The sequence below is a fragment of the Corythoichthys intestinalis genome, chromosome 18 (assembly GCF_030265065.1).
Source record: "Corythoichthys intestinalis isolate RoL2023-P3 chromosome 18, ASM3026506v1, whole genome shotgun sequence".
NCBI classification, from domain to species: domain Eukaryota; kingdom Metazoa; phylum Chordata; class Actinopteri; order Syngnathiformes; family Syngnathidae; genus Corythoichthys; species Corythoichthys intestinalis.
The window spans coordinates 28,581,299-28,596,048 of NC_080412.1; the positions used below are offsets into that span (position 1 = coordinate 28,581,299).

At 42.3% G+C, this 14,750-nt stretch overlaps 1 protein-coding gene and 1 non-coding gene across 2 annotated transcripts; one reads left to right on the top strand and one right to left on the bottom strand.

Moving 5' to 3' along the window:
• Positions 1 to 422: 422 nt before the first annotated feature.
• On the top strand, positions 423 to 496 carry trnat-agu (transfer RNA threonine (anticodon AGU)). The gene has a single exon. It is a non-coding gene; the product is annotated as a tRNA-Thr (tRNA).
• A 378-nt stretch (positions 497 to 874) lies between these two features.
• Positions 875 to 14,333, bottom strand: vtnb (vitronectin b). Its single transcript, XM_057821921.1, has 8 exons — positions 14,116 to 14,333; positions 13,918 to 14,034; positions 13,513 to 13,749; positions 7,353 to 7,492; positions 7,109 to 7,265; positions 4,500 to 4,964; positions 4,040 to 4,193; positions 875 to 987 (listed from the first exon to the last, which is right to left on the bottom strand). The coding sequence occupies exons 1-7, from the start codon at positions 14,189 to 14,191 to the stop codon at positions 4,057 to 4,059; spliced, it is 1,329 nt and encodes a 442-aa protein (XP_057677904.1). The 5' UTR covers positions 14,192 to 14,333; the 3' UTR covers positions 875 to 987; positions 4,040 to 4,056.
• Between the last annotated feature and the right edge of the window lie 417 nt (positions 14,334 to 14,750).

Sequence of the window (14,750 nt, forward strand, 5' to 3'; positions counted from 1 at the left end):
ACCGGGAGAACTAGCAACAATTATTCGCTACTAACTCACCCAGTCAAAATGGATTGGACGCCAGATTCAACCAGGACAACAATGTTACAAAGGTCATGTCAGCAATATGGGAATCAAATGCTTGTTATTAGAAACTGACTAAAAATGTTCAAAAAGCAACTATGGTGAATGTTAAAGTTGAACTCAAGTTCGATTAATGTTTCGTTTTCGTGTAGTTTGACACCAACGACTCGACTTGAACATGGAAAGTGTGCAAGCTGCCATCTAGCGTTTGAATCGATAATTACCATTCCACGTGTTAATATTTCTTCACGTATTGCCAACGGTATTTGAATGTGTTGTGACGTAAGGGAACAAGTACATGGGTAATAGGCGTTTTGCGTTGAGTTTTTAAAGTGAAATTATTAGCTAATAGGGCACATGGCGCCGTGGCTTAGTTGGTTAAAGCGCCTGTCTAGTAAACAGGAGATCCTGGGTTCGAATCCCAGCGGTGCCTTTTTTTTTTTTTTTTTTTTTTTTTTGAAGTGGGGGAGGCTCAGATTTTTTTTTGTGTATACTGACCATTGACTCAGTCCCACTATATTTCATGCTGGTCCAATTTCGAGAGGTGTCCTGTAAAAAGCTTTAGTGCAAATGCAATTAGGAAAGCAAACCGACAGTCACATTGGTGAAAAAAATGTCTAAAGAAAAAAAAAACACAAAAAACTAAGTATAGAACTCAGATGTTCGAATTAAGGTTAATTAAGGCCGCCATTGACAGATGTTAAATCCATTATGACTGGGAGGGTCTGGTAGTGAATGATCGCTGATGCATTCAACATCTATTGCCAACAATGGCAACTGATGAGTTTTATGAGAGAAACCAGAACCACGCTTGCATATAATTTCTTTTATTTCAATGTTTTGGCAGTGAACGTGACATATGTCGGTCCAACAGGAGGCGCTTGGTTTACCAATCACTCTATTTGCAGGCTTCTACGTAATTGGCTGAAAAGATAAACAAGTTAAATATTAGTGTTGCACCGATACCATTTTTGGGCTCCCGATACAGATTCTGACACCCGGATTTGTACTGACACCATGTTTTTTGACAAAATATGACCTTTAAGTAGTGCATACCCACATGAATTTAGAGTCATTGCTATCATGGCTTGGTCAAACACTGCTTAACTAATCGGCAAGTCAATGATCAGTCAGTGATAAACCATTATAGGAACCCCCCCACCCCATCCCTGCCACCGGCTTGTCACGACAACATACACACTACTTTTAACGCTTTGCAAGCAATGACAGTGTAAATTTTCAAATTATTTAATTTGAGATGGACAGTTAAATTTAACAGACCATAATGTGATGTGACACAATATAAACAAACAATTTCCATCTATTGTCCCATGTAGGCTACAATACAATACAACTGAGAGTGCTCTGCCTGCCTTCTAATCAACAAAACAGTGTAACTAAACATCCTGTGCCTGCCCCCTCAGCATCCCTGGAGTTATCAAGCCCTCAAACAGATTTTAGACACCCTAGATTTTTGACAGCAAAGTCATTTATAACATCCGTGAAATCCAGTTTTTGAGCAAGCTCACGCTCAATGGAGAGCAAGGCTAGGTTGTTAAGCGTGCCCTGTGATTTGGTGGAGCGTAGGTAGTTTTTAAAAAAAAATTATTATTTATTTTATTGATAGTTTTATTATTATTTAAATCCAGCCGCCGGACCCGAGTCTGCTCACCCTCGTGCACCTGCTCCTCAAAGACTAACATATATCCCTGATCTCCCATCACCATCTCTCTCTTCAGCTTAACGCGAGCAACATGTCTTGTCATACCGCAGTTCAATAGGCTGCAAGCGGCCGGTGACGGACTCAAATCGGGCTTTGGTCACGGTGATCGCGAATGTAAACGTTCAGTGTTAGCGGCTGCTGTTCACTTACCGGCATCACCGTCCACAGCCAACTCTAGCCCTAAGTCTCTGTCTTCTTGTCCCCCTTTTAAAAAAGTCATCATTTTTTCCTCATTAACCTCTATGATCTTCACCTCTTTTTTTTCTTTTCTTTTCTTTTCTTTTCTGCGCACCCGATTTATGATAACTGTGTAACGGGGGTGTAGATTTTTTTATGCAAAAAAGGGGAGAAAAAAAGGAAAAGATATGTATTTAAATGTTGTTTGTTGTTTGAATGTTAAAGTTTATAAGTATAACTCGTGTAGAACATATTATTTAATCAGACAGTTATTTACAGTGGGGCAAATAAGTATTTAGTCAACCACTAATTGTACAAGTTCTCCCACTTGAAAATATTTGACAGGCCTGTAATTGTCAACATGGGTAAACCTCAACCATGAGAGACAGATTGCGGGGGGAAAAAAAACAGAAAATCACACTGTTTGATTTTTAAAGAATTTATTTGCAAATCATGGTGGAAAATAAGTATTTTGGTCAATACCAAAAGTTCATCCCAATACTTTGATATGTACCCTTTGTTGGCAATAATGGAGGCCAAACGTTTTCTGTAACTCTTCACAAGCTTTTCACACACTGTTACTGGTATTTTCGCCCATTCCTCCATGCAGATCTCCTCTAGAGCACTGATGTTTTGGTGCTGTCATTGGGCAACACGGACTTTCAACTCCCTCCACAGATTTTCTATGGGGTTGAGATCTGGACACTGGCCAGGCCACTCAAGAACCTTGAAATGCTTCTTACGAAGCCACTCCTTTGTTGCCCTGGCTGTGTGTTTGGGATCATTGTCATGCTGAAGGACCCAGCTACATCTCATCTTCAATGCCCTTGCTGATGGAAGGGGATTTTCACTCAAAATCTCTCGATACATGGCCCGATTCATTCTTTCCTTTACACAGATCAGTCGTTCTGGTCCCTTTGCAGAAAAGCAGCCCCAAAGAATGATGTTTCCACCCCCATGCTTCACAGTGGGTATGGTGTTCTTCTGATGCAATTCAGTATTCTTTCTCCTCCAAACACGAGAACCTGTGTTTCTACCAAAAAGTTCTATTTTGGTTTCATCTGACCATAACACATTCTCCCAGTCCTTTTCTGGATCATTCAAATGCTCTCTAGCGAACCGCAGATGGGCAACGACGTGTACTTTCTTCAGCAGGGGGACATGTCTGGCAGTGCAGGATTTGAGTCCCTGGCGGTGCATTGTGTTACTGATAGTAGCCTTTGTTACTGTGGTCCCAGCTCTCTGTAGGTCATTCACTAGGTCTCCCCGTGTGGTTCTGGGATTTTTGCTCACCGTTCTTGTTATAATTTTGACGCCACGGGGTGAGATCTTGCATGGAGCCCCAGATCGAGGGAGATTATCAGTAGTCTTGTATGTCTTCCATTTTCTAATAATTGCTCCACGGTTGATTTCTTTACACCAAGTGTTTTACCTATTGCAGATTCAGTCTTCCCAGCCTGGTGCAGGTCTACAATTTTTTCTCTGGTGTCCATCGACAGCTCTTAGCCATCGTGGAGTTTGGAGTGTGACAGGTGTCTTTTATACCGATAATGAGTTAAAACAGGTGCCATTAATACAGGTAACGAGTGGAGCCTCGTTAGACATTGTTAGACCTCGTTAGAAGAAGTTAGACCTCTTTGACAGCAAATACTTATTTTCCACTCTAATTTGGAAATAAATTCTTTAAAAATCAAACAATGTGATTTTCTGTTTTTTTTCCACATTCTGTCTCTCATGGTTGAGGTTAACCCATGTTGACAATTACAGGCCTCTCTAATCTTTTCAAGTAGGAGAACTTGCACGATTGGTGGTTGACTAAATAGTTATTTGCCCCACTGTAAATAAAAACGATATGTGAATGTAAAGTAAAATAAATTAAGGATCATTCAGGGGCACCTATGGTTATGAGGCCCGGGACAACGTATCCGGTTGCCCCCCCTGTCGACAGGCTTGGATAGGGCAACAAGACATTGCACAGCACTGACTTCATTTTAGTCCCGTATCGGTACCAATACTATCGGTATCGGTGCAAGTCTATTAAATATGATTGAATTGTGACCTCAAAATTTGATTTACTTTTCCATCTTTTCTCTTCATCTCCTCTCGGCGTTGGGGTTGTCAGGCGTGTCTTCCTGCTTGCAGCCCAACCAGAACTTGGCAATGGATCGCGGGTACGGCGGCAAGGCCGGCACCACGCGCTTACTTCGGAGGTCCGCACGGTAGTATTGATCTGTGCACGCGCACACACGTGTTAACACATGAACAACATAAACAAACACACCTTCTTTCATTAACCTAGGGGTGGGCAAATTGTTCCACAAAGGGCCGCAGTGGGTGTGTGTTTTTGTTCAAACCCATCATGAGGACAGCCTTTCACCAATCTGTTTTCTTGCAAGTGCATTCACTTCATTGCAGTCAGGTGCTGCTTGTTTCCGTTGAAACCTCATTGGTTAAACTGTCTGTGCTGAATCAGTTGAAACAAAGACCAGGACCCACTACGGCCCTCGAGGACCGGTCTGCCCACTCCTGATCTAACCTCTCTTGAAGAAGTAAACGTATTGCACGGGCGTGGCGACGGGCGCGAGCGTGGGCTCCACCTTGGCAACCTCTAGCGACGTGTCGTCATCGTCGAACAAGTCGCTCCAGATGTCGAACATCGTTTGCCGACTTTGCCTGCGTCGGTTCTTCCTGTTGGGTCTCCTCCTGCGGGAGTTGGGCCTCCTGGCGGACGGTGGACGTGTGGGACTCATAGAGACACGGCCCACCATGGCCGCATCCACCTGCGAGGGCACGCCGAGCCAGTTCTTGCTGATGAGGTGCGGCCCCGAAGACGAAGATTGACCCGCGGTGCCGAAGAGCTCGGCGAAGAGGTCCTCCAACGTTTGGTCGCAGAAGAGGTCGGTGTAGCGGGAAAACAAGAGCGAAGGTGACGATCGCCTCATCTGGACGCACTCCTGATGCGATGGCTGATTGACAAACTCGTACACATGGTAGACGTCACCTGATAAACGTGTTAAAGATGCTATGAAATGCTGATCATGTCAAAAGACATGACTGCACTAATGCAATTGGCATGTAGAAAACAAACTTGGCGCTCAAATCTGTCTATTTTTTACCATTGAATAGTTATCCCACCCAAAACCGTGCATTAGGGAACGCCTACTCTTTTCAGTAGTTCTGAATCTGGTAACATCCCAACCAGAATTGATGATCGTGTCTATCGTTCTAGCTAGCAGATGACAATAGAAAAAAATGGAATAGAAAGCCTGTGGATAGCATGCTCGCAGACTGCAAACATCTGCATTGTGGGTGTGACATCATTCTTCTGTTTGGAGATTTTTTTATTGGGCGGTGGCGGGGCAAAGGCAAATGAGGAAGAAAGACTAATTAGGATCTAATTTCATTATTAAGACTTTTCTATCTCTTAAGTCATTTGGTACAATATTTCATAGCACCTTAAAGTGCCTACGAAAGGATAAAGAGTCTGAAATAGCATTACTATGTGAATTAGAATCATATTTTGAGACGATTCGACTATATACAACAATTTGGCAAAGCGCAGATGACGAGAAATTAAGTCTTTTAATCTGCCGTTTAGCCACGCCTACCATTATAGGACTCCCCAACAGGAGGATGACGTCGGCAGGGTAATGGTTTCATCTGATTTACAATTCAACCCACAGAGGGGGAATTAATCAAAATGAGGAAAATGCAACGAAGACAGCTGCAAAATGTCATTGTTTCAGTCTCTCTGCTCCAATATTTTTACTGGATATTCTTTTTATCAAAGTACTTTTCCCCAATTGCTAAATAAATGGTATGGCATGACAAATAACAGTCTTGTGCTAAATGGAATATGAACTATTAAAAATGCATTTATTCAGTACAACATGGCAAAATTACTCCATAATGGTCAAAACTGTCCACTTGTTGCACCTCCCAAACTATATTTTATGCCACCGGAGTTAGCCCAGCTTTTGTCATTTCCCTGCCCCGACTTCGGAGAACGTAAACAAACCAGGAGGCGTGACAGCCCGACTTGCTAACCCAAACCGAGTAATGTTTCGAAGTCTTTTTCTCGCCTTTCGAAGCGAAAAAATCACACAAAACTTCCCAGGATCATGTCACACGGCGACGAGGTTGTCGATTGTCTTCGCCGATTGGCAACCCGCCCGGCAGCGAGCAAGTTACAGCTCGTCAGACTCGTTCCCCTGCAAGAGAGCTGGGGAAGCAACTGGACAAACCGGCCAACGTCGGAGGAGTGCATAGCTGCCACATTGTCAACATGAATATTGTGTAAAATAATGCTTTAATACACGGCGAAGACGTAAACAGTGAGAGAGAGCGGAGTTCATTTGATGTGCAGCTAACATGGCATTGGCAGCATGTGTCTGAGGAGAACTTTTCTTCATGTCCGTCTATGATCAAACGTAAGTAAATAGTCCTTTGTTTAAAGAAAGTTTGTAATGTTTACTTTGTAATCGCTGTATTTGCGGGCATTTTTAACACAAAGTTGCAATTTCTGATAGAGTTGAAAATTTGGCAGAACAACGGGCACACGAAGAGGGCCCGAGGGGGGGGTGTGGCCGAGTGGCATTCTCAGTGGACAAGCAGTCACAAAATGCAAGCCACCTCCATATTAAAACGTGTGCCATGATCCCAGTATTTGACATAATACAAAATACGATGTTTACTCACTTCCTCGTAAGTCCAATGGTCCCACAGTAGTAGGGCTTGTTTTGGCCAATATCCACAGTGTATGGGAACCTTTTGAAACCCAAAAAGGCTCACACGCCTCTCCGTGGTGCAGCAACAATTTTCAGCAGCACATTAGGCTGGCAAATAAACGAATTAATCCGCAAAATCTGCTGATTCCGCACTCCATCTGCTGTATTGTGAGATGCTGACCGGGTGACGGCATATTCACATTCGTCCAAAACCCGAGACAGGAGCCAGAAATTACTCATTTTCAGGGCGTGGGATTGACAAATTAAATATATAAAACGATCACTTCCACACACATCCATGTGGTCCATTTCATTCAGGAACATAAAACACCGCGTGAAATATGAAATAAACACGCTTTTTGGTGTCATACGCACTTTAAAACTCAAAGGCTGCCAATCTATTACCAAACATGCTCACCTTTGAAGAAGTAGGCCTTCTCTTTTTGGCGGTAGCTGGCGGCGGGTACGGCGAAGGCGGCGTTGAGGTCGTCTGGAACGCCGTCGAACCCCTGCGAAATGTCCCTGGGGAATCCCTCATCCAGGACATCGCCATCGAAGCGCCAGTACTTTCTTCCCTGAGCATCCAACGAGTTGAAATGTTTTATCAGGTGAAACTGCGACTTTTATTGAGATACTGTTTGGGATATTTTTGTTGAGCTGACCTTAAAAATGTAGGATTTTCCCTGGCAGTTGATGCGTGTGAAGGCGGCGTCCACAGGCCCAGGGATACCCCACACGTCCTGGATCCGTTTGGGGTAACCGGGAAGCACGGATGTATCGTCCAGCTCAAAGAAATACTCGCCTGCGTGGAGGCCAGCAAAAAGTAACCGTGTGAACAATAGCCAACCCAGGACATGTTAGTTGCTCAATTCGTCCCAAAATAATGTCATTTGGTACATATGATTTGAAAATTCAGTTGTTAGTTTGCACAAACTAAAAAAAAAAGTATAAAATATTAAAAATAAATAAATAAATAAATATAGCTACACTGCTGGCCAAAAGTATTGGCACCCCTGCAAATCTGTCAGATAATGCTCAATTTCTCCCAGAAAATGATTGCAATTACAAATGGCTTTGGTAGTAATTAGAGCTGGGAATCTTTGAGCACCTAACGATTCGATTACGATTATGATTCAGAGGCTCTGATTCGATTATAAATCGATTATTGATGCACCCCACTACACTTTTAATGTTTTGTACATTAGTTCCAAAATTGTTCAAAAATCCTCTCAGGCTAAACCAAATTATTTTAGTATCAAGTTAACAGTTAAAAACAGTAAATAAAATACTCAAGTTCCCATTCTGTATCAAAAGCTTTAAACTACATTCAATTAATTTAATGTTGTGAATCTACCATTAAAGTTGTTAAAATTGTTCCCGTTATTCCATAATTTCCCATCCGTCTACTTTCGACATGTCAAAGTTTTAAAACTTTAATCATTTAAAGATAGATTCAAGTCAAGATTTTGCCGATTTAGAAGTATTATAGATAAAAAGTTAATTGGGTTCACTACAACAGAGCCTTCTAGAGAAGTCAACTGCTTTAAAATGGCAGCAAGTCTGTCATTTCGCATCTAGTTCTTTGTATATGTTCCAACGCTGTCGTCGTCTGTCGTTTCACATCTAGTTCTACAATATGTGATATCTACCATAGCCATATGTTGCTGTATGTTTGTAGCAACTAGCAACCGGTCGCTGTTTGTAGCGGCTGTCGGCCGCAGCCAGGTATCATTGTTTTTTTTTGTTTTTTTTCATCTAGTGGCATGATTTGAACAAGATATTTACTCTCGGTCCGTTCCTCATTGTGTTCCGAAGACCGCGGCGTCCCAAAGACCGCACTGACAGTGTTTTATTTCCGCTTTACCTGGTGTTGAGTTAATTATCGAGGGTTGATTGAATATTTGCTTGTGCTCATATATACCTAGTACATATTTTTTCTTATTGATATAACCATTAAATGATTATTGCTTGATATAATAGGTTGTAGTAAAATGTTTAGTGTTATCAAGTGTTAAAGAGGGTCGGGGTGACAACTGCCTTGCTTTATGGCTGCAACATTGCGTAACTAGACCTTCTGGGACATCTTCAGCATCTTACGTCTAGACTTTCGAGGACATCTTCCATTCGAGGACATCTTCCATGGCCGCAGCGTTGCATAACTGAAGTGTCTAGGTCATTCTGACCACTTTATCTAAATGCCTTTGCTTACACACGTGTATTTAGTTAGTTCCGCCTACATGCTCGCCTATATGCTCACACATAGCCAATCAAAATCACATGGGTGTCTCCAGCTTGCTTTCCCCCTCCCTTTAGGGCGGCACCTTTCTGTGTTAGGACAAGCCCCTAATAAAAGAGCAAGGAGTTTAGTTTTAGATCAATTTTGGTGACTAAACAGCGTAATCTAGCATTTCACTGTCTAGTCCCTCCTTGCTCTCCTTGGCCAAGAAAACTGAGTGTCTTCTCTCCTTATTTTTGGGTAATTTTACAAATGTCTACCTAAGGATCTATTTTTGAACTTGACACCTGGTATAATTCAATAATCAGAATTTGGATGTTTATGAATCGTTCTCGAATCTTCCATGGCCGAATCGCGAATAATCTATAAAATTTCGCACGCCTCTAGTAGTAATATCTTCATTTATTTTGCTTGCTATGAAAAAACACAAAAGAGAATGAAAGAAAATTAAATCATTATCATTTTACACAAAACTCCGAAAATGGGCCGAACAAAAGTATTGGGACCCTCAGCCTGCGACTTGGTAACACAACCTTTAGACAAAATAACTGTAAACAACCGCTTCCCGTATCCATCAAGGGGTTTCTTCCAATGCTCAGCTGGAATCTTAGACCATTCTTCTATGGCCAACTGCTCCAGATCCCTGAGATTTGAAGGGTGCCATTTTCAGATCTCTCCACATGTGTTCTATGGGATTCAGGTCTGGCCTCATTGCTGGCCACTATAGAAGTCTCCAGTGCTTTCTCTCAAACCATTTTCTAGTGCTTTTTGAAGTATGTTTTGAGTCATTGTCCTGCGTGAAGACCTCTGACCTCTGAGGGAAACCTAGCTTTCTCACACTGAGCCCTACATTATGCTGCAAAATTTGTTGGTAGTCTTCATACTTCATAATGCCATGCACACGGTCAAGCAGTCCAGTGCCAGAGGCAGCAAAGCAACCCCAAAACATCAGGGAACCTCCACCATGTTTAACTGTGGGGACCGTGTTCTTTTCTATGAAAGCCTTGTTTTTTTCCTGTAAACTCTATGTTGATGCCTTTTCCCAAAAAGCTCTACTTTTGTCTCATCTAACCAGAGAACATTATTTCAAAACGTTTTTGACTTTCTATGGTAAGTTTGGGCAAACTTCAGCCAGGCTTTTTTATGTCTCTGGGTCAGAAGTGGGGTCTTCCTGGGTATCCTACCATAGGGTCCCTTTTCATTCAGATGCCGACAGATAGTACGGGTTGACGCTGTTGTACCTTCGGACTGCGGGACAGCTTTGAATGTTAGTTGAGGTTCTGTACTAGGAGTAAGGAGTTAGGAGTAAGTACAACTAAAAATGCAAAAAAACATTCACACAAGAAGGCTGTGGCCTCGATCTGCGCATGCGTAGGCATGTTAATATAACGTGGCGTGCAGTCAGGGCCATCAAGAGTTGCTGACCGAAACCTCATCCGACACACTAAACTACATTTACAAGTTTAGTTGTATGTAAAGATGTCCCGATCAATCGGGTCCAATCACGTCATTTTCAAAGTATCGGAATTGGCAAAAAAAAAAAAATGTATTGTATTTAAATCGTTTTCTAATTGTATATAACGTTACAGACAAAATGTCTTACACTCATCCAGAGTAATTTTGGCTTAAAGTAGGGCTATCAAATTTATTGCGTTAACGGCGATAAATATTTTTTCTTAATCATGTTAAATAATTAACGCATGCGCTGCACGACCCACTCTCACATTGTCGCGTTCAATCTATAAAGGTGCTGTTTTACCAATATATAGAGCTAAACGCAGCGTATAATGAGTAGAGAGAATTTTGACAACCTTTGGAGCCTTTTTTTATTTGGCTAAAGCCTTACATTAGTGTTGTATCGGTCGCGAACGATTCGTTCTTTTTGAACGAATTGTTTGGGTGAACGAGACCTAACTAATCACCATCTGCACTGATTCGTTCTATGAAGTTAGGGCTTTTTCGCTGCGTGGGAGGGCGTTGAGCAAGCGGCAGCGTCTTCTGACATCGCACACGACCAATCAGACGCCAGCCTCATCGCGGGCAGGGGAGGGAGCGGAAACAGAATCAGGGCGTCTGTCACTCATTTCCACGTGTAGCCAATAAGCAGCCAGCGTGCACGCAAGGAGGCAAGACTGAGTTATGTCACTTCCCGTTCAGTGACTCGGTCCTCTGGTTCCTGACCTAGCTTGCTGCTAACTTGACTTTCCAGTAATGCGGTGAACGAGTCAAAAAATGGAAGGAAATGACTTTGTCACATATTTGTTAATGTGGAGCCTATCAAATGCTGCTCAAACAGACAAAACACCACACAAATCTAGCGAGCGTGGTTTAGTGTACTACTTTTCTTAAAAGACTCGGGACTACCTATGACTGACGACATACTATCAAATTTACAGTAGTCTAAAACACGGGTAGCTAAAAAAAAAAAAAAAAAACACGGGTAGCTACGAGGCAAGCAAATGTGAGCTGCGGTCGCGTGACGGCAGTGAAGGGGGCAGAGAACTGTCACTATATGGAGGCTTCATGGCAGCGATATTTACCTCATATGTGCACAGAAAAAAAGAATATTTTGTATGATCACCATAATACTGATTTGCAATTAAACTGTATATACATGTCAATTTTTTCCGACTGTTTTATTTATTTTCGTGTCAGAGCGTGTCGGGTGTTGGTTGGTTTGACAAATTATGTCCATCCGTCCATCATGTGCTACTCAAGCGCCCAAAAACAACGCACGCGGACATGGGAGATGTCGCAATATGTCTACATTTTTCTTAACAGACTAATGAGAGTAGAAAGGCAACATCGTAAAGAGCAAACAATTATTTCTCGTCAGCATTTGACGATCTGAGATGAGGGGACGACAGGGGAGCTGACCGGATTATTTTATTTGTTAATACCAGTGCAAAAATTCAATACAATAATCTTAATACTGATTTGCAATTAAACTGTCAAATATCAAAATGTAGTATTGTTTTTATTTCAGAGCAGCACATTTGACAACTAGCTATTTACACTTTAGTTTTAACAATAGTGACCTAAAATATAGTGATGAGCATAAAAACTAAAATACAACAGAGCGAGAGGTAAATATGATGTGTTGGTCGTTCCATATTTAGAAATTAAACTCTTGATTTATTTTTATTTTCGTGACAGCAAGCATGCCGCGTTGGCTGGTAGCAGCAGCATTGTATATGTGATCAAGATCATGCTAAAGAAAGTCCGTGCGCCCCCGACCCCAAACCCCCACTCCCCCCACAAAAGGAAAATGTTTAACCGTGTCCTAAATCGAAATGCAAGCACGAGCCATGACTTTGATCCCATTGAACTAGGACAGACGACGCGGAAGTTCTCCCTCGATTTTGCAGCAGCGGGAGGGAGACGAGGCTGGCTGTGAAAGCAGAATGATATCGCCTGTCACTCATTTCTGAAACTACGACGAGTGGTCAATGAGGAGCCTGTGTGCAAGAGAGGTAGGGACCAAGCAATGTCACTTCCCGTTCAGTTGTACTGCGAAGCGGTCTTTGGTGATTCGTTCGGCAGCGTCACTTCCCGTTCACTAACCGAACGATTCATTTGGGAGGGGAGGGAGGTGAGGGGGGCGAACGATTCGTTGAATGATTTGTTTGAACGAATCTTTTACTGAACGAACCGGAATGGATTCGTTTACTCAAGTGAACGACAGATCCCGTCACTACCTTACATTCCCTCTCTCAGCAATTAAAATTAACGTGGGAAGCAATGTGAGGAAGAAAGGTAGAATTTGATCATTTCCTTAACACCCTATGTTCTTTCCCAACGCAGAGAAGATATATCAATTGGTGCCCCTACGCACAGTCATGGTTGCACTTCCCATCATGCATTTGGGTTGAATGGCTGCAGTATCATTTACTGAAAGCTCAACAAATACACTAGAGGGCAATATTTAGTCACAATATACAAAGTCACATTTATCCTTTAAGAATTACAAGTCTTTCTATCCGTGGATCCCTCTCACAGAAAGAATGTTAATAATGTAAATGCCATCTTGAGGATTTATTGTCATAATAAACAAATACAGTACTTATGTACTGTATGTTGAATGTATATATTCGTCCGAGTTTTATTCATTTTTTTCTAAATGCATTGCCAAAATGTATATGATTGGGAAAAATTATCGGGAATGATTGGAATTGAATCGGGAGCAAAAAAAAAAAAAAAGCAATCGGATCGGGAAATATCGGGATTGGCAGATACTTAAACTAAAACGATTGGTATCGGATCGGGAGCAAAAAAACATGATCGGAACAACCCTAGTTGTATGAATTAATTTAATATCCACATTTCACAACCATTGTATTGGCTGCCTATCTACTGGTCCAATCAGATTTCAGCTTCTTTTTGTTGCCATGTAAATGTAATCTACCCAGGCCTGTGTCATGTCTAAAGGAATTTTTAGTCCAGGTCCACTATGTAAACATCTCGATACAGTAATTCTTCCTTCATTGCAGATTTCCATAGTTGACCACTAGATGGCAGAACAGTCTTTTGTTTGATGATATAAATTTGGCTAAAAAGGAAGAATGAAAACCTTCTGAAAGCGTTACCTCTGAAGGCGTACACGGATCCGTTCTTCAGCTGAAGGAAGGCATCAAATGGCCGCCCGCTGCAGCTCGCCGCGTCCCGGTCCGCAGGGGGCGCCATGGGCACATATGTCGTCGGGCGGGGTGGCACTTCCGAGATGCTTATAACTGTCGTCGGCGCTGTAGTTGAAGCCATCATGTCCGACAGAGACGGCGTCGTGGTTTGCCTGTTGTCATCTTCCGCAAAAGTGTCGCCACGCTCTGATGATGGAATTTGTCTGTCATTTTTAGTTTTTTCAATAGACACAAAATATTGTGCGCTATACGCCAGTCCATCTTTTAAAAAGAGGCTATACTGCCATCTTCTGGCATTTGTGTGGTATTGTGATAAAAGACCAGGTTTGAAGCAACCAGTTAGAGGTCACTGACCTTTCTTGGGACATTCCTTGTCATAATCGCGACAGCAACTTCCGTAGTAAACACACATGGAATCACACTGACATTTCCGAGTCGGGTCGAAGGAATTGCAGCGACCAGCACATGTTTCTGAAAAAAAAAATGAAAAGAAAAATATAAATGCTATTGACAGCGTAGCTTGGTAATTTTAGCGTGTTTTGTCTGACATACCGTCTGCCGCCAAGATGGCGTCCATTGTCATCATCATCATCATCATGGCGATGATGGAGATGCGCAGTGTCTTCATGACGGCGAGTGGAGAAGCCGTCCGATGCTAGAAGTGACAAACTTTTTCTTGAGATGAGAGGAAACAATGAGAAACCAGTTGCGGTCCAACGTTACAGCGACGTGATTGCTTCGGGATGTCCTGCCGTCTCATTGGTTCAACGGACAAGGGCGAGTGTGACATCGAAAATGGCAAAGGTCATGTTTGCTTTTTGTTGGGTGAGATCTGTAATGCAAACACACACAAGGTCATAGTCTGTGCTTTGTTTGGTTTCAATCAATAGAGTGTGTTTGTGAATTAATGAACATTACAGTGCCATTGACGGTGATAGACGTCCAATCCATTTAAACTGGGAGAGGCTGGGAGCGAATGATTGTTAATTGTATCTACAAGTTTGTTGTTCAGATGTTTGAAAGATGCATTTAGCGGTTGAAGAGGTCTGGAAGTTTGTTTTTCAAGTGTTTGAAAGATGCATTTGGCGGTTGAGGACAGGTCTGGCAAGACTGAAAGGGATCCATTTGTAGTTATCGTTAACGGCACTAGATGGCGTCAAAGCTCTTGTGTGGAGTCTCAGGTGAGC

Excerpts from the sequence above, each read along its gene's own strand:
- vtnb (XM_057821921.1), bottom strand. The coding sequence starts at position 14,191 with ATGAAGACACTGCGCATCTCCATCATCGCCATGATGATGATGATGATG. Across the intron at positions 7,493-13,512 it reads ATCCGTGTACGCCTTCAGAG|GCGAGTATTTCTTTGAGCTG; the intron begins GTAACGCTTTCA and ends GCCTCCACGCAG. Across the intron at positions 4,965-7,108 it reads GAAGGCCTACTTCTTCAAAG|GTGACGTCTACCATGTGTAC; the intron begins GTGAGCATGTTT and ends CACGTTTATCAG.